Source organism: Pholcus phalangioides, unplaced genomic scaffold (assembly GCF_987345545.1).
Source record: "Pholcus phalangioides strain wild (caught in Gottingen) unplaced genomic scaffold, Ppha-v1.0 ptg000003l_1, whole genome shotgun sequence".
NCBI classification, from domain to species: domain Eukaryota; kingdom Metazoa; phylum Arthropoda; class Arachnida; order Araneae; family Pholcidae; genus Pholcus; species Pholcus phalangioides.
This window is the reverse complement of record NW_028301596.1, coordinates 20,740,754-20,759,365: the sequence shown is the minus strand read 5'-3', so window position 1 is coordinate 20,759,365 and position 18,612 is coordinate 20,740,754. Positions and strand designations below refer to the sequence as shown.

The 18,612-nt window shown below is 34.7% G+C and overlaps 1 protein-coding gene across 8 annotated transcripts in view; it reads left to right on the top strand.

The window, feature by feature from the left end:
- The window catches only part of LOC149088252 (poly [ADP-ribose] polymerase tankyrase-like), a 129,054-nt gene extending 110,994 nt beyond the window's left edge, over positions 1-18,060 (top strand). For all 8 annotated transcript variants that reach the window (XM_089245976.1, XM_089245969.1, XM_089245961.1 and 5 more), the window contains 4 exons: positions 5,574-5,773; positions 5,907-5,996; positions 12,245-12,368; positions 17,882-18,060. In XM_089245976.1, the coding sequence (XP_089102102.1) occupies positions 5,574-5,773; positions 5,907-5,996; positions 12,245-12,368; positions 17,882-18,021 (554 nt within the window). In that variant the 3' untranslated portion in view covers positions 18,022-18,060. The remainder of the gene's footprint in view (positions 1-5,573; positions 5,774-5,906; positions 5,997-12,244; positions 12,369-17,881) is intronic.
- Positions 18,061-18,612: the final 552 nt, after the last annotated feature.

Here is an 18,612-nt window from a genome sequence, read left to right as displayed (position 1 = left end):
CACCCCCGGCTATTTTCTCCTTTGTTAATTCATTCTTCAAGCCACCTCAGAGTTTGTTGTAATCAAAAGTAAACTTCAATCGGACGTTCTATGTGTCTTAAGAGAAAATATAGGAAGAGAGGGAAGTTATAGAGAGTTTACCAATTTGTCTTTATCAGCATACAGAAGTTTTGTGAAAACATGCCAGGAAGGAGGGGTTAATTGTTGGCGGGGTTGGCCATGAATTGATGATGAGTTGGCAATGTAATTCCCTCTCTGTGCATTATAATTGGGTAAACTGGTGGTTTCATAATGATTCACGTATGATACATTAGGATATTTATTGGCCATTTCCAAGTCGGGAATCAATCTTTAATTCAACTGCTGTTCATCCACTTTCTTCTTTGCAATGTCAACAAAATGGAAAAGATAGTGCTTGACAGTGAATGAAAAAATATATTTCGAAAAAAGTTAATGTGCAAACTGTTACAAAGACAGAAATTGCTTCAAAGTATAAAAAAATTGTATAAAAAAATTATGAGTCCTCTAATCACAGATCAGCAAAAGATTGCTCTTACAGCAAGTTGTTCCAGCGGCATTCCACCATGCTGAAAATATTTCAGAGGAGTGAGATTATATATTGGTTCTATAGAATCTTATATTTACCAAAATTTTGCGATGAAGAAAACAAAAATAAGTGATGTTTATGGAAATCTTCAATAAAGGTGAAGGACTAACCCGTTTTTTTTATTTCCCACATGTTTTTATCTCTTCCATCTACAGGCTTTAGGTTTTACGAACTAATTATCAAGTCTGTATGAGTTCGTGAAAACTGGTTCTATTGTAAAATGTCACCTTGATAAAATAGGATCAGCTTTATGTGAGGGACTATTGGGGAAGAATTTATTTATTTTTAATTGTTTATTATTTTTTTAAATTCTTTCGATTTACCGGGAACCCTTCAGGTTTTCTGGCCTTATTAAAATCTTTCGGTTGGAAACAAGATTCTTCCAATTTTTTGTATCTTTATAGAAAAACCTTAAAATTCCTCAATTGTGCTTTGATTGCATGAAAAATGCATAAAGAAAATACTCTTTCAGTCCTTGCAATTTCAGACTGACAATGATTTCTCAATAAAATATGGGAACTAGGATTTCTAGTATGGGAAATTGGCAGTTGTTGCCAAAAGTGAGCAATACCTAAAGTGAGCAGTTACCAATTATTGCTAAAGCCACTAAAAAATCACCAATGGTGAGAAATGAAGTGCTATTGCAAATCACAGTAGATTATAATGAATTCCATTAAAAAAAATGTTAATTATGACAAATATGTGAAGTGCGATATATTTGGGAAGATATATCGCATAGATATATTCATATTTGGTCATAATTTTCTTTTCTAAGTTTGTATAATAATTTTAACCTTTGATTTCAGTGAAAGATAAAAAATTCAAGTAGGCTTCTTTAGAGTTCTGTATGCGCATCTCCTAGTTAAAACCTTGACATAACAATACTGTATAAGGCTCAAGAGCCCAGAAAGAAGAAATACCAGGTGTACAAGTATGAAATGCGGATTTCAGAAAACAGATGGTGCACCAATGCAGTTTGTGCTATAAAGATTTGACTCTGCGACATCTTGTTGTGTCATCAACAAGTGTCAGATGCGCACGAGTGATAAATTGGAAAAGTGGGTGCATAGTGTTGTATTGTTGTGTTCAATATGTCGAAAGTTATACTGAACAAAGATAATTCGTGGACAGCATTAATTTTTTTGTTTTCATTTGAAGAAAACTGCTGCTGAATCATACCGATTACTTTGAGAAGCTTATGGTGAACATGCTCCATCGCAAGATACGTGTGAATGATGGTTCCGGTGTTTCAAAAGTGGCGACTTCGATGTTGCAGACAAGGAACATGGAAAACCGCCAAAAAAAAAGAAGATGTGGAATTAGAAGCATTGTTGGACGAAGATGATACTACACAGACACAAAAACAACTCGCAGAGCAATTGGGCGTTAGTCAACAAGCTGTTTCCAATCGCAATGTGAAATGCTCCTTGATAATGTTCAATGGTCAATGTGCAATGCTCCATCACATACGGCAAAAGCGGTTCGCGGCACGTTGGAAGCACTCAGCTGGAAGTTCTACCCTATGCGGCTTACTCACCAGACTTGGCTCCTTCCGATTACCACTTGTTTGCATTGATGGGTCACGCACTTTCTGAGCAGCGCTTTGGTTAGTACGAAGATGTGAAAAAATAGCTCGATGAATAGTTCGCAGCAAAAGGGGAAGATTTTTACTGGCTGGTATTCACAAATTTCAGGAAAGGTGGGGGAAATGTATAACAAGCAATGGGGCATACTTTGAATAAAGCACTTTTTATCATTCTTCCAAATTTAACATGTTTTTTTTAAAAAAAAAAATCTGTATTTCATACTTGTACACCTGGTAAGCCTCAGGAGAACTAAAATTCCAGAAACTGAAGGAAACATTTGAAAATAAAAAAAAGGTAGAAAGATTGTGTGTAGTAGGATTGTTGTCTTCAGTCTACATTATTATTCTAATTTTTGTTAAGTTTGCCTTGATGAGTGCTCACTATTTGGACATGGTTCGTACGGTCCTTGAAAAGTCCTTGAAAAAAAAAAGTTCATTTTCAAGGCCTTGAAAGTCCTTGAAAAAGAATTTTTTTTTAAGAATTCTGTGAGAGTCCTTGAAAAATTAGTGTTTTCCGAAATAGTTTTCGCCACTTTTTTTTTTTACTTCGTAAGTGATGTCCTTAAAAAAGTGCGAAGCACAGGGAAAAAGCCTTAGTAGCCAATAACCCTGGATAATTGGATTTAAAGCACGTTTTTCCCCATTATTATAAAGCCGAGTTTTCGTAGGAGCATGTTTTTTGTGCCGCGTGCAAAGTGAATCGCCCAGCGTGACACGCCGTCCACTCACCAATAATAAGAAAACCTAGATCCTAGAGAGCGCAACAAGCCTCACACGGCAGTGTTTTACGTCGGACGTGATTGGCCGACTGTTTCTGGAGGAGTCAAATGCGTTGTGCGCCACTCGTTTTACCGATCTTCTCTTCATTTTTGTTTTCTTTCACTTCCCTTCATCGAGCTCGATGCTTCCCAAAGCTGCATTAATACTTACAAGCGGCTTTGATGCTTCCCTTCAAACCGGAGCATGCAGATGACAGAGTAGCTGATAGCAGGGCCGTGAGCTGATGCGCCACGGTAGGCGCCGCTATGATAGCGCAATTGGTAGAGGCATGGCGTGAGATACAAAGGTAGGAATACACAAACGCGTAGTGTGATTATGTAAAACGTTTCTGTCGACGCGAAATGATACAGTTCGGTTCATGCGGCGCCAAAAACCTATGTTGGAATGTTTTTTCCCTTTTTATTCTCTGTGCACGTGGAACCGCTCGGCCCGACGCAATATGTAAATCGCTGACGGCATGCTCTCACCCTCACGGGAGCTCGGCTTTGTACTGTAGGCTGGTTTTTTTTCCGCGTCTATGTCGGGATTGTTTTTTTTCTCCCTGAGATTGCCGGTTGTTATTTGTCGGCCGTTTTATTTATTTATTTCTTTTATGATCGTTAATGATCTTGTTTTTTTTCCTTGCAATTTTTATGGAATAAAAGCTAGAGTTCAAAATGAACTTCCGATCGTTGTTTTTTTCTTCAGCTCAGTCGGCACACTCTGACCCCCCAACAACCAACCAATACCTATTTCTAGAGTAGAAGTCCTTCTGAGCGAAGCTTCCTCTGATTACTGTCAACTATAGGCGGAGATTGACTTGGAAGTCTGGGGGGGGGGACACGATGATGATGTCAATTCATATATGCATATATACATTAGATCAGTCAACTTCACATCCCCCCCCCCCGTATCTCCGCCCATGCTGTCTAAGGTTGTATAAGGTTCTTTAAAGAAAGAAAACAAAAAATGAGTAACAAGTGTGTGTACTTTTAATTACTTGTGTGGCTGAAAAATCCCTTCTATCAAGATTGGTTGCTGAGTGTGCCAGACAAAAATGTCGCCAAATGCAAGCTGTACTTCAATGGGTGAATCGGCGCTGAAATCCATTGAGCTTATATTACTGGAGGGAGTATGACGCAGGGCCATAACTAGGATTTTTGCATTGTCTTGCCGCCCCCACAAATTCGGAATTCGATAATTTTATAACGGTGTTCACCTAAAAATTGCCACCCGGGGCAGTTGCCCCCCCCCCTCCCGCGTTCTAGTACCGGCGCTGGTATGACGTCAGTGGTCTACATAATTACTTGGAAGATCACGTGACGCGTTGAATGTCGGCGCATCTCCGTTATTTTCTAATGGCATCCATAGTTGTTTAAAGGAGTTTAAAACAATAAATGAAAGAAATAATTTCAGTATCGATGATATGATTCCAAAATTAATGAAAGAGATAGTTCCAGAATTAATGAAAGAAAAAATTACAGAATTAATGAAAGAAAGAATTAAAATTAATGAAAGAATTACAGAATTAATGAAAGAAAGAATTACAGAATTAATGAAAGAAATAATTAAAATTAATGAAAGAAATAATTAAAATTAATGAAAGAAATAATTAAAATTAATGAAAGAAATAATTAAAATTAATGAAAGAAAGAATTAAAATTAATGAAAGAATTACAGAATTAATGAAATATAATTCCAGAATTAATGAAATAATTTTAGAATCAATAAAAGAATTCAGCATTAGCGAAAGAAACAAATCCAGAATTGATGAAAGCAATTATTCCAAAAGTTATGAAAAATTATTCCAGAATTGTTGAAAGAAATAATTCCAGAATTGATGAAAAATTCCAGAATTAATGAAAGAAATTATTCCAGCATTAATGAAATAAATAAATTCAGAATTAATGAAAGAAATAATTTAATCTTTTTTTTATCTTTAGAAGAATTCTTTTTTTTAGTCTTTAAAAAGAAATTAATTGCAATATTTAGAGACTAAACTACGTTTCAATGAGGAAATTGACAGGCACGAACTGTGTTATTCAATGTGTCATATGTTTTGTATGATATATATGTGTATGTGGCCTCCTTTATTCATTACAGATGATGTGAAATAAAGTAGGTAGAAATGTAATCTCTGAAAGTTTTAATCAAAATTAAATATGCGCCTATTCATGTTAAAAATATGCTTTTGTAAAAAAAGTCCTTGCATTTTTAAGTTTTACCTTGAAAAGTGCTTGAATAGTCCTTGAATTTGTTTTCGTTGGAAGAGTACGAACCATGTTGGAGGACCTAGGATCACTACAGCTTCATTGATAAAACGAGTCATTTTTATTTCAAAAAAAAATCAGGATACCTAGAAATATGAGAAAATCCCAGGAAAAACTGATAATATGGTCACTCTATGGCAATCCCAAAAAATCCCCAGTTTTCCCCTTTTATTTTACAAATAAAGTATTACCTTTTATTTGTATTACATGTCTTCTTTTGTATAAAATATTTCATCACTTGATAAACTACAGATTTTTCAAGTCCATGCTACTATTGGTGTGAAATGTTTTCAGAAATAACACGATTAAAATAAAACTTGAAATCATTTTTCTCCAATTTTCTTATTTGTAGCCATGGACAGTCAAACTCATGTACAAAGCATATACTGCATTCACAGACCTAAAGAATCCAGTGTAGAAGACTCCCGGTCTACTTCACAGCGATACCTTTTATGGCATGGTACTCGTATGTCGAATGTGTTAGCCATTTTGGCTAGAGGTCTGCAACCGTCACCACTTGGAGTACATACAAGTGGCAGCTTATTTGGAAAGGTCAGTTATTTATTTCTATTATTGTTTTTACCATTTTTCAGTTCCGTTTTGAAAACCATTTGATATGATAGTCTATTATTCAAAAGTATTGTTTAGTAATAGATTTGCTCATAACAAATATTTTTTTCACTAGGGCATCTATCTGGCAGATATGTTTGCCAAAAGTGCAGGTTATTGCCACAATACCTCCAAGTCTGGTCATAATTACATGTTTCTGTGTGAGGTAATTATTCTTTACCATTTTATGTCAATCAAAATTTATTTTGAACTGAGACGAGGAAAGCAACCAAAAAAAAAGCTTAGAATAAGATAAAAATTTCTTTGGTTTTTCCTTTTGGCTATTTACACAATATACAGGCTGTCCCATAAATTTGGATGGACTTTAAAAATCATAAAAATCAGCAAATTGACATACCGAGGTGTGGTTTGGGCTTTTAGACTTGTCAGAGTCAGATTTTTTTGCATAAGAAAAAAAATATATAATTCTCACAATAGGTAATTGATTATGAATCAAAGTAAACTCCACTGGAGAAACTACTACTGAACCACACATGCTCCTTGCCCATATTCCTCTGCGGAATGTCTAACGAATTGGTACATGTTGGAATGTGTGTGTATGTGTAATGAACCTGACATGAAGTTTGTTTCTGTGTAATGCTTGTTGTGTGTAGTGCTGCCCTCAACTATGAGTGAAGTGTAATGATTGAGTAGTTGTATTGTTGTAGGCCTGTTGCTCTCTGTTGTGAGACTTTTTAACAAAGATCAGCTCGCATTCGCACCTCGAAGTTGGGAACTACAGAAAACTAACTTCAGCCGACCACTACTATGGCGATGGTGGGTTACGAACTCGGACCACTTTTAATGTACTGTGAAACCATTATTATTATTATTATTATTATTATTTTTGGAATTACAATTGGTGATTCTGCTTACTTCTGACAAGGTTTTTGATGACAATTGTCATTGTCCTGTGTTTATGGAGATTATTACTTAAGATCTCAGTTTACCTCAATGAAATATGGTCATCAGATCATTTCAATATTTTTTTTTTGCAAAATATATATACAGTTTTTTTACTGTGATTTGTAGCAGCCTTTTATTTTATTTCTACACCCTTCAGCAATTTTAGCAGTACTTAGCAAATTGCATTTAAAACAATATATTGAAATTTTTGGCAAAATTTAGTGATATTCAAATTTAGGATCAGTTTCCTGCATTCTCTTCGATGATGTATGGTGAACCTAAGTATGAAGGTATAATTTTAGTTGAACCCATATGGATATTACTAACATCAATTACAACAGGTGAATAATTTCATCAAGTCTGCCTGTGGATCACCTATGCCATCGTCGTAGACCATAGGTTGAGAAATGCTGGTGTAGATGGTAGCATGCTTGTCCAGTATGCAAGAGGACCTGGGTTGCAGTGGAGGACAAGGTGACTTTTCCTTCCGAGTTCATCTCGGCATGATATCCAGAAAATATGCTTCCTTGATATCTTGGGCCGAGAAAAAAGCCGTTAATTAATTCATTGTTTTACATTGCTATATGCAAAGTATTATTTTGTAAAGGGGTCAGTGGCCTTCATTTTTTTTTCACTTTATTGGCATGCAGGGTCCACAGACTTCATCTTACTGACACAAATTATCCGTGGAACACAAAACGTTAAAACCCTTGGTCAAATACCTTTCAAAGAAAACGCTGAAAAGTAAAAGAAAAGTCAAGTTTTTCTTTTCTTTAATAATAAATTTGAACTGATATAAAAATGACGGGAGATGATTATCGGTAAACTTGATCAAGGTATTGATGGGATTGCTAACAAATTCACAAATAATGTGAAGCTAATGGCAGGGTTGTTTGGTTTAAACCACGTTGGTTTAAACCTTGGTTTTAACCAAGTGGTTTTTTTAAAAAAACCACTTTGGTTTTTTTCAAAAAATCAAATAAAAGTTGCCTAAATATCATTTTTTTCCTTGAAAAATATCATATTGGTTCATTATTAGCCAAAATGTTTCATTTTTACCACATTTTACATCCTTGGGGTACATTCTGATGGTATATCTTTAAATGACATAAGATTTTATAAGTGGTTTTTTTCAAAAAGTCTCATAAAAGTGTCCAGAATATATATAGATTTTTCATATGAAGTATCTTAGTCATTTAAAGTTATATATAAAAGCCAAAATTTCTCATTCTTACAACATTTTTTAACCTTTGGCTATATTCTGATGCTCTATCTTAAGCAAATTCATGAATAAGGAGTGCATCGCACATCTAAATGTAGTGGTGTATTTTATCTCACAGGGTTTCTTTTTCTCTTCACAAAGAAGCAGCTACAGTAGTGACACCATCATGCTAGGGGCAGGTGGTCCTATAATCCAATAAAGACATCAGCTGTCCTTAAAGGACAAAGACTAGTGTACTAGTAGTTACATTACCTCACTTACATTTTCATTTTCTTTCCCATAAGAAGTAGCACATCTCCTACTGTATATCTCCCAGTCTTAATATTCAATAGTTGTTTTTTTTTATACTTTCACACACACACACTATTAAGCCCAGTTAATCAAGGTTCTACTGTATAGTAGTAACATATTTATAAAAAATAATCAGCTATATACAGGGTGATTATAATTTAAGTTTTGATTCCAAAACTATACAATAAGTACTGATCGGAATGACTTGAAATTTTGCATGGATACTCCTGAAGCAATGGAAGTTTCTTTCGCAAAAGAAAAACGTGCAAAATGTGCAAGTAGATGATGCTGTACTTGGCCAGCAGTATAATCTATTTTGTGCAACCACATCATTTCGGCACTTCCACAGCATCAGTGTGTGGATAGAACTTCTATCAAGATGCACATTGCAATACCAGCAAAGCAGCTGCTGAAGACCCATTTTGACTGGATGCACCTTAACCCTTGCAACTTCTGGCTGTGGGGGCACCTCAAAATGTTATGAACAGTGGTCAGATTGCAAACTTTGGTGAATTGCAATCTCCAGCACCCCCAAAGCAGAATGTTTTGCGATGTTCTGTGGTAAAAATTCACATATACATAATAGCGCTTTTCCACACTTTTCTTAAAATTCTTCCAGATTGTTCTGCAACAGCACTGGTTGTTCTGCGACATACGTCGCACATTTCGGCATATTCTGCTTTGGGGTCCAGCACATTCCCTATATGTTATAAGTTCCTCAGGAATATTACCCGCGGGGGGGGGGGGGGGGGGGGGAACGCGTTTGGTTTAATAAAGCTGAATTGCAAGCACATCCACATTATGACCATGGCATACTCCGATTCTGCTGTTGAACAAGAATTTTTGTGCTTTCAACCTCATAGCCAGAACACGTGGTGGACAACATATTTAACATTTCTTAAGTAAGTTGTAGTTATTTGTTCAATTACTTCATTTTTTGTGATGTTTCCATGAATTATGAAATCGTGAAATGCTATAATTAAGGTATTCCGCCATGACTGGCTATCGTTTCCATTCTGCAAGCAAATTTCCCGCATGTTAGATGATGTCATTAATTTTACATTAAGTATTTTTTCCCCTTTATCAAATAAAATTGAATTTTTTCAGGAATATTCATGTCAATTTTCAAGTCAATCTGACAATTGTTCTTTTTTTACAGTGTTTTGAAATCAGAACCGTAGTTATAATCACCCGGTATATCGTAAATCATTGCTAATTAATCTGAATTATTTATGCTTCATTAAAGACATTATATTCACCTAATTTTTATTACTTTTTGCAAAATAGCTTCCTAATTAAGTATAATGAAAGTAACTGGAGAAAAACCTTTATATATTATATGATTAATAATAACATTAAAAGAATTTTCAAACACACAGTAATCCATTGAGTTAAGCAAAAAATAATTAAATTGCAAAAGTTGGTTTTTGTTAAAATGTAAGAAATATTTTTTGATTAATTAGTATGGGAATAGTGTTAATTACATTAATAACCATTTTATTTCAGTTAATTATTAGAAGTTTGAATGATTTTTCAGAAATTTCATTGTTTTTAATGTTAATACTATTTAAAACAAAAAAACCGGTTTAAACCAAAAAAACCTGGTTTAAACCAAAAAAACCCGGTTTTTTGGTTTTTTTTTACCAACCCTGGCTAATGGGGATAGTCAGGAATCCGAGCAATAGGTAGATGTTCCAGACAAACTTGAATATGATTGCAGCATGATCATGATCATGACCTTTTGTGTTGAAAAGTGCATGGTCACTCATTTTGGTTCGAACAACCCATGTTTCACTTACGAGTTTAATGGTATTACCATCCTGGATGCAACTAGGGCCAATGATTTGGGAATTCTCATTGATGAGCTGCTTAGGTTTTCTGGACATTCTTCAGCGGTGATCAAAGAAAGTGAATAGAATGCTGTTTCATTCTTAAAAAGACCTCTTCGCATTCTCCTAAAGTCATTCTTCCACTTTCCAGGGCTTAGTTTATCCTGGACTGGAGTATGCCATAAAGTTTTGGAGACGGTACCTACAGAGGGACATAGACTTGGTTGAGGGGAGTGCAGAGAAGAGCTACACGTGCTCTTGTTGCCACACAAGCTTGAGCTATGAAGAAAGGCTCGATTTCTTCATATGTTTGCATTGGAGGAAGGCAGGTGTCTGGGGATATGATTGAAGTGTTAAAATTTTTCAATGGGATGGATTTCATGGACCATAAGTATTAATACACAGTCAATCAACTACTTCGACAAGGGGACACTAGTATCGTTTAGTAAGGGACAATTCCGGGTTGTGGTATCGCAGGTAGTTTTTCTCTAAAGAGTTGTTAATAAATGGAATAGCTTTCCTCCAGGGGTCATGAATTCTAACACAATTGGCACATTTAAAAAGAATTGCAATGAAGATATTGGGATAAATCAAGAAGCTATCCACGCTCAGATAAGACAACCACAAATATCTTTTACGGGCAGTGTACTATATACTTAAAATTATTATTGATTAATATTCATAATAGTATTAATTATTGTTTTTTTTTTCTTTCGTGATATATGCTTTTGTATTGGGTTGCTGTAGTCTGGTTATACAGTCGAATCCCATTTTAACGAACACTTTTCTAATCCCCCAGATAAGTTTACATAGAAGAAATGCAAATACCTCGAATTCCTTTATAACGAAATTTCGTTATAACGAAGTGATTTCTCCAGTCTCTTGGAGTTCGTTATAATGGGATTCAACTGTATTTGATATCCATATTTTTATGGGCATCTTTTTCATCCACTTCGTTGGGCATTTTGCCTGTTGTGTCCTTTGTGTCTGTATTTGTATTGGTGATGCAGCATTGTTTGAAATGAAACTTTGATTCCTCTCCATCTTTTAAAAACATTCCATTGTTCTTTGAAGGCTTGTTTTACAGCCAGGGTGATTGAAATCAAAAAAATTTTTCCCAGAGAATTATTTTTTAAACTTTGTGCTTTATGGGTGCTATTTTTGTGCTTTACTGATGCTACATTAAACATTAAAAGGGAAAAATTGTGTGTGTGAATGTTCCTTCCATTACCTGACAATAAGAAAAGTAAAATTCAGCAGATTTACCGTTTAATTTTTTTTTTACCCCTAAAAAATGGTCAATTACTATCAGGGCTGTGATTAGGATTTTTCCCCCTCAGGGCAAGCATGATTTTGCCATCCCCACAACTTTAAAATTCAGTAATTTTATAATGGTGTTCTTTGTTCCCACCTAAAACTGCCGTCGCCCCCCCCCTAAATTTTGCCACCCAGGGCAGTTGCTTCTCCCCGCCTCTCTCTAGTTCTGGCCCTGCTTACTATGCAGAGTGAATTTCCCCGTCTCTGCCAAACAAAAGAGGGTGATTGACACAAGCCTGAAATTTGACAATTCTGTATACACCCCCCTCATTCAGGGACGTAATTAGATACCTGTCATCTTATTCCTCAACAACCCCTGTGTATATCAATATGATACAGTATAGTAAAATGCTTCATTTATACTTCAAAGTAGTAAAACTACTTTTTCAAGTTCGCGTGATCATGATAGGTGGTAGAAAAGGGAAAAAGTTGGGAAGACTTTTTTGTTCTTGAAACTAGGAAAGGATGTGTGAACCAAATTTTTATGCATCCTTTTCTGAAATTTCAGGTTTTTGATGCACAATAGCACATCAGCGGCATCTTTGACCTTATGGGATTTTTTGTGTTTTCCCCAAATATGTGTTCAATTTTTGTGTGGGTCTTTCAGAAACTTCACAAATTTGAGTTTTTTTTCAGACTTGACACTTTTCCCTTCTATCTACCATAATTCAGAAACGATTGGGGATAGGACAGGGTTGCTATACTGTTTCATGCTTCACATGTGCTCATCTATTACCCCTTTAGTTTGGCAGATTAGGAAAAATTTACCCTGTATATACTCATTGGTATTTATTTATTTGTATACGTGTATTTATTATGCTGAAGGAAAAATATTTCTGATCATGACAGGCTGATATGGATAACATGAAAGAAGTTGATTCAAGTGTTGTTATTAGTTGTGATGAGAAACATGAATGCATCAAGGTCTTGGGTCGAATACAACCAGATCCCATTGAATGTGTTTCTTGGAAAGGTAAGTTTTTCAACTGCTTACAAAATTAGCACTAGAACAACTAGAACTTCTTAGAATGACGGAGACAAGTCATTTTGACTGCCATAATAAAAATAAACATGCCTCTTATATTCAGAATTCTCATATAAAGAACATATTCATTCAGTTTCTACTGCACATTATTTGAAGTAAATGTTTTTGATACACCATTTCCAATACTTCCCATCAATTTGTTTGTTACATATTGAGCACAAGTTGTGTTTTGTTATCTAAATCTTTCTTATCTGTAAATTAGCCTTTCTACATTGCATAGCATCAACAAAACACCAGATATCCTTAACCATTTAAAGGCCAATGTTCCATAAATGGAACATAGTTTCTATTTGCAAAAATATCAGATAAAAATTGATTCAAATATTTCCAGTTTTTTATCACATATAGAGAAAAGTTCAAAGTATTTTTTGAAATAAATTCGGAAACTTTGTGTTAATTTAATCTTTTATGACAGAATTTTAAAATTTGACATTTTTTGGGCATTTTTCCCCATTTCGATTAAAATAAGCCAAAATTTCAATTTTGAAGTAAATTGAAAATTGTTTTGTGTGTTTCTACCACTTAATACATCAATCAAAGTAAATCAGTTAGTTTTTTTGTACTGTTAAACATTGAAGAGCTATTCACATTCAAATATGCATGTTCCTGGCCTTTCAAGAGAGCTGGATTCTAGGGATATCTAATGTGCAGTGCGCTGCTTCGATTTTCCCGTTCGAACCCCAGGGTGGTGTCATCATTCGACATGTGTATGGAGGCGAATTCTGTGGGTAATATGAAACAGAGGAATGTGCTTTCTGGAGGCAGGGGGGTGAATTGTTTATATTTATATTGGTTGAGTACTTTTTATTCTTGCATTCTTGGAAATACATGTTTTTGTGAACCGCAAACTAATCAAACCATGATCGGTAATCGTAGGTAGTCTTTTTATGTTCAGCTGTATGTAACCATTTCTGGAAGATATCTCACATTAGAAGAAGCTGTAGGATATTTAGATATATACAGGGTGATTATAAAAAAACTATCCCGACATATGGGCCCCCTAACTATCATACCATTCACAGAAACTGAATGAAATTTTGGCATAAGGTATTTTGATGTATGTGCTCAAGAATGATATAGAAAACAACAGTGTCATTCTAACAGTTACCGGTTACAGTGAGAAAATTTCGAAAATATCAAATGGCAACACCAAGTTTTTTGTATTGGAATGTGATCTCCATTGTGAAAAACCCTAAATAGCGTTCGAACGGCAACTGTAGCATGAAAATCACCGGCGGTAGATAGGCTAAAAGTGGGGACAACCAATAAGGACAGAGAAGCAGCATAAAATAAAGCATTTTATTGTGTTTCACAAATTTTCCACATGACCTTGTGGAGGACTAATCAGGCTGGGATCTCAGCCGAAGAAACGGTGTGACGAATGAAACGAACATTAATGCTCTGGTGCACAGCAAAGTCCTTTTTACTTTTTCCTTGCCTAGCTCCGGGGATTTTCGTGCTACAGGTGCCATTCCAACGCTATTTAGTGTTTTTCAGTATGGAGATCGCATTCCAATACAAAAAACTTGGTGTTGCCATTTGATATTTTCGAAATTTTCTCACTGTAACCGTAACTGTTAGAGTGACATTGTTGTTTTCCATATCATTCTTGAGCGCATACCTCAAAATACCTTATGCCAAAATTTCATTCAGTTTCTGTGAATGGCATGATAGTTAGGGGCCCATATGTCGGGATAGTTTTTTTATAATAACCCTGTACATAATTAGTAGGATATTTATAACTTACAGATATATGCCAATTACTTGCTAATGAAAATGGGAACATTGTGGATTATGTTATTGTTGAAAACGATCTAGTGACAACAGTTCCAACTGATGTATGTGGAATGCTAGATATATATTTTGCAACATTGAGGATGAGGTATTAAATAGAAATTCCCATAACGCATTTTTAAAAAAATGTAGGGCAGAAAAGTGCAACACTCATGTGAAGGTTTCAAGAAAAGGCAGTTTTAAGCAATCCGAAAAAAACAATGCATGGGATAAAAAAAATTCTTTCTAGAATCCAATCAAAAACCTCAGCTCTGGATTCCATTGAAAAAGATTTGGCATATAACCATTATAGTACGTTGGGATAATTCATTCAGAGTTGCGAGAAGCAGATCTTGTTTTGCATTTGGAATTCCCGAAGAGGAGTGAATGAACTTTCTAAGAAAGAAGGGGGAGTTAATTATTCATCCAGGTCCACATTGTCAACTGAAAAAAGATGTCAGGTCATCTGATGGCCATTATATTGTGTCTGTGACGCAAGGACGGTGTGCGGTTTGCCAAAAAACACTATATGTAAATGTGGCAAACGGGTCCATCAAAGATGTTTTTCTTCTTTTATCACGGACATTAGAAAAATTTTGAATTTTCTTCACTCACACATTTTTATGCTGAAACAATCGGTATGTGTTGCGAATTTGAAATTTTAGTCCAAAATAGAAAATTTCATGAGATAACTGTACTCCAGAAATAAAAAAACTTGAGAATATAGGCGATACTAGTTTCCGCTTTCACCTCTCCCCAAGTGTCAATGTTCCATAAATGGAACATCGTGAAAAACAAAGAAAAACAATTTTTTTTCTTCAAATTTCAAAGTTGATCTATGCACAGGCATGCAAAAGGACCTCAAATTCCAAATTTCAAAACCATGAGTGATTTTGTTCATAGTTCGGCCTTTACACGGTTAATCACATCAAATAATAATCGACACATTTCAATTGACCAATCGTTTAACCATCATTATACTACATGAGATTTTGATTCAACTTTTAACTTTTTTAACCTTTTTGAGATATATATTAGTTCAATTTTATTTTTGAAAAGCTCAGATTATTACTGGAAAATGTGTATCATGCTTGTAAGCTAAGTTTAATTTTTTATTTAATTTTTCAAGCTGGTAAAGATATAATAAATAGTTTCACTGTTTTTTCTGACTTCGTGTATAAGTATCCCACTGGATCAAATTTTAGATTGACATTCCAAGAATGAAGTTCTGTGAAACTCAAATTATCTGGTTCAATCCGGGCCAGATTCCATCTAAATAGATGGATAATTCACGAAAAAAATATTATTTCTTAGTTTTAAAAAAAATTGCTTTTGTATGTAATACAGTGGAGCTTCAGTTAACGAGCTTAATCCATTCCTCTTGTTATTAGAACCGCTTGTTTTTTGAATCAAACTTCCCCATAGGAAGTAATGGAAATTCACATAATTCATTTCACAACTATTCATTCACATAAAAGTGACTAATAAAAATGGCTTCATTCAATAATACAACACAATAAAATATATATGATATAATAACGCCATAAATAAACATACAATACAATTATGTTTACAAATTAACTTACTCTAAACGACAAGAGAGAGGAGGAACAGTGTTTTGGATGACTTAGGGACCCACTTTGCTTCTGCAAACTTATTCTCTTTGTCCGACTTTAAAAAGGAACGTATCTAATGGCACTTGCTTTTGCCTTCTGTTTAGGATTTCTAAAAAATAGGAAATATGCATTTTTCTTGGACAGATTCATTTCTCTCACACTGCTACAGCTTTATTTCATTGGTTCTGTTATACAGATTTCCTGCATTTTACACTTCTCTCTCCTCTTATTTGAAGTAAGGCACTTTTCTCTTCCTTAGAAAACGTACCCCCCCCCCCCCACTCATAATATCTTGCTGTTGCAGGCAATGGAGTTCCATCAGTTTGTCTACAGTCACCTCCTGGCCAATCAGAATTTATAAAAAAAAGAAAACAAAAACTCCAACACTCATACGTGCAGTTGCAATGCAACATCTAGTTTCGTATCGTAAACAATCAAGCCCGTACACAGGTGTTTTCTTATTTTTGAGTAAGGCATGCTGATTGGAGACTGTAGGGGAGAATATTACCCACAATTCCACAGTACACATTTGGACGAAAGTGTAAGAGAACCATCAGCTCAGTTGTGATAACATGACAATAAGTAAACAAAGCTCAAATTTTTTTCTCGTGATGCAAATCATCGCTCGTTAATCAAATCAAATTTTTAAAAAAATTTTTGCTTGTTATGTGAATTGCTCATTAACCAAACTGCTCATTAACTGAAGTTCCACTGTACAATTTAATGCTCGGGCAGGGATACTGGGGGGAGGATGGGGACCCCAGCATTAGTAGCAGAGCAGACTTATCTAATGTATATGCATATATATGAATTGGCATCATCATCATCATCCCCCATCCATCATCATTGTGCCCCCCTCCAGACTTTCAAGTCTATTTCTGCCTATGATTTAATGACTACAAAAACAATTTTGTTTATATTTTTTGTGCTTACTGTATTAAATGTATCATTGCTCGAACATATTGGTCAAAGTCTGTTGTTTCACTGTCTTTACTCGTTTCTGTGAAGCCAAGTCTTGCAACCACTTGACAGTGGGAGCTGTAGATGGTTATACTCAGGCTGCCATTCCATCCATTTTAGCTATGTGTCGAGGCACTAGTTGATGGTTCTGCATCTAATTGAGTAGCAATGTTGCCATTATCTTCTGAGTTATCCATGCATCCACGTTAAATAAATTCATCGTCACTGAGAATTTTGAATTCAGAATCTGAAGAATCGCACACCAGCCACTTGTTCACGTCCTTTTCACTATACTTGGAACAAAATCCAGGAATTTTCATTATGATGTTTCTTATGTTCTCAACTGATACTTCATCCTCTTCTGTCTCTTCTTTCTCCTGCTTTTCACAGCCATTTCATTCTTTCACTATGGCCAGTGAAAGTGACAAGACTGGTGACTCATCATCTGTGTCACTATTGCTACAGTTGCACACTTTTTTTATCATACACCAATAAAAAACTTTTAAAATGTGGATTTTGTTGATTTATTTTTTTATATTTATGAAATCGATCCGATCCACATAACTGAAGTCTGTATCAGTGGAGTTCTACCGTAGTTATAAAATAAAACTACTAGTTATTTATCAAGATTATTTAATTCACTATATTATATTTAATCAAATAGTTATTGATTTTACCAAGTGTTATGGGATGAGAATATTTTCAACTACAATACTCAAGTGTCAGTTTTGCTTGTTTTTATAAATTATTTTTTTAACTTATATTCTTTTAAATTTTCATAAATTTAATTCAATTAAGGTCAAATTCAGATTTATATATATAGTTTTAGAAATATTTTAGCTGAAATCTACTGTATTTTAACATGTATAAGAGAGAGAGAGAGAGAGAGAGCCCTCTTTTTGTTAAAAATTGGGTCCCAAAAATAGGGGGTTTTTCTTATTTGTGGACAGTATTATAGATAATCTTTTCAACTTTTGTTCCAAATTCTAAGCCCAAAAAATCAGTGTTTCTTATACATGTTAAAATATAGTATTTGAAAATTATATGCAATTAATGTTTTTTTTTTCTTTCTTATTTTCAATGTGCATTTAGGAATGACTGTTCCACTTGGGCATCCCATCAGTGTCCTGGACCAGGAAGATACTTCCCAGCACCGGTTTTTAAAATTCAACGAGTATGTCGTTCGCCGGTCTGAACAAGTACATATTCGCTACTTGGTTGTTTTTAGTTGAATTGTGTTGTTTGTGTTGCCTGTCAAGAGCATGAGAGAATGTATATGATGACCAGCTGAGACTTGATATCTGCAACTGGTTTGCACCAGCTACTGAGCTGTACTGTTTGTGTCTGGTACTTGAAGCCACTTGCAGGACTTTTATATTTTATTTTGTATCTCTCTTACTGTATCGCTCTAATTTTAAAGACAAAATTCCGCAACAAATCGCTGCTGAAGAAACTGTTGCTTGATTTTATTCAGAGAAAATATCTCGTTTCTAAAAATGAAATATCGAAGTTGAATCATCGTAAGAACATTTTTAATGGTATGCTGCACTGTCATCCAGCTCTAGTTTCTCGCAGACCATGAATTTCATGACTGGAAAAAAAATAAAAAATATATATAATAACAAAAAATGTGTTTTCTGTGTTGTTTATTTTGGTTTAAAGAATATGTCACGGGAAAAAATGTTAAACATAAAGCATAAAACAATACCAAGAACTTGGTTAATTCAAACTTTTACTATCTCGAGTTTTCTATTTAATGTGGTGAAATTTCTGGTTTAATTCGAACTTTTTCAAATGTTTCAGATGATTTGAAATTGGACTTG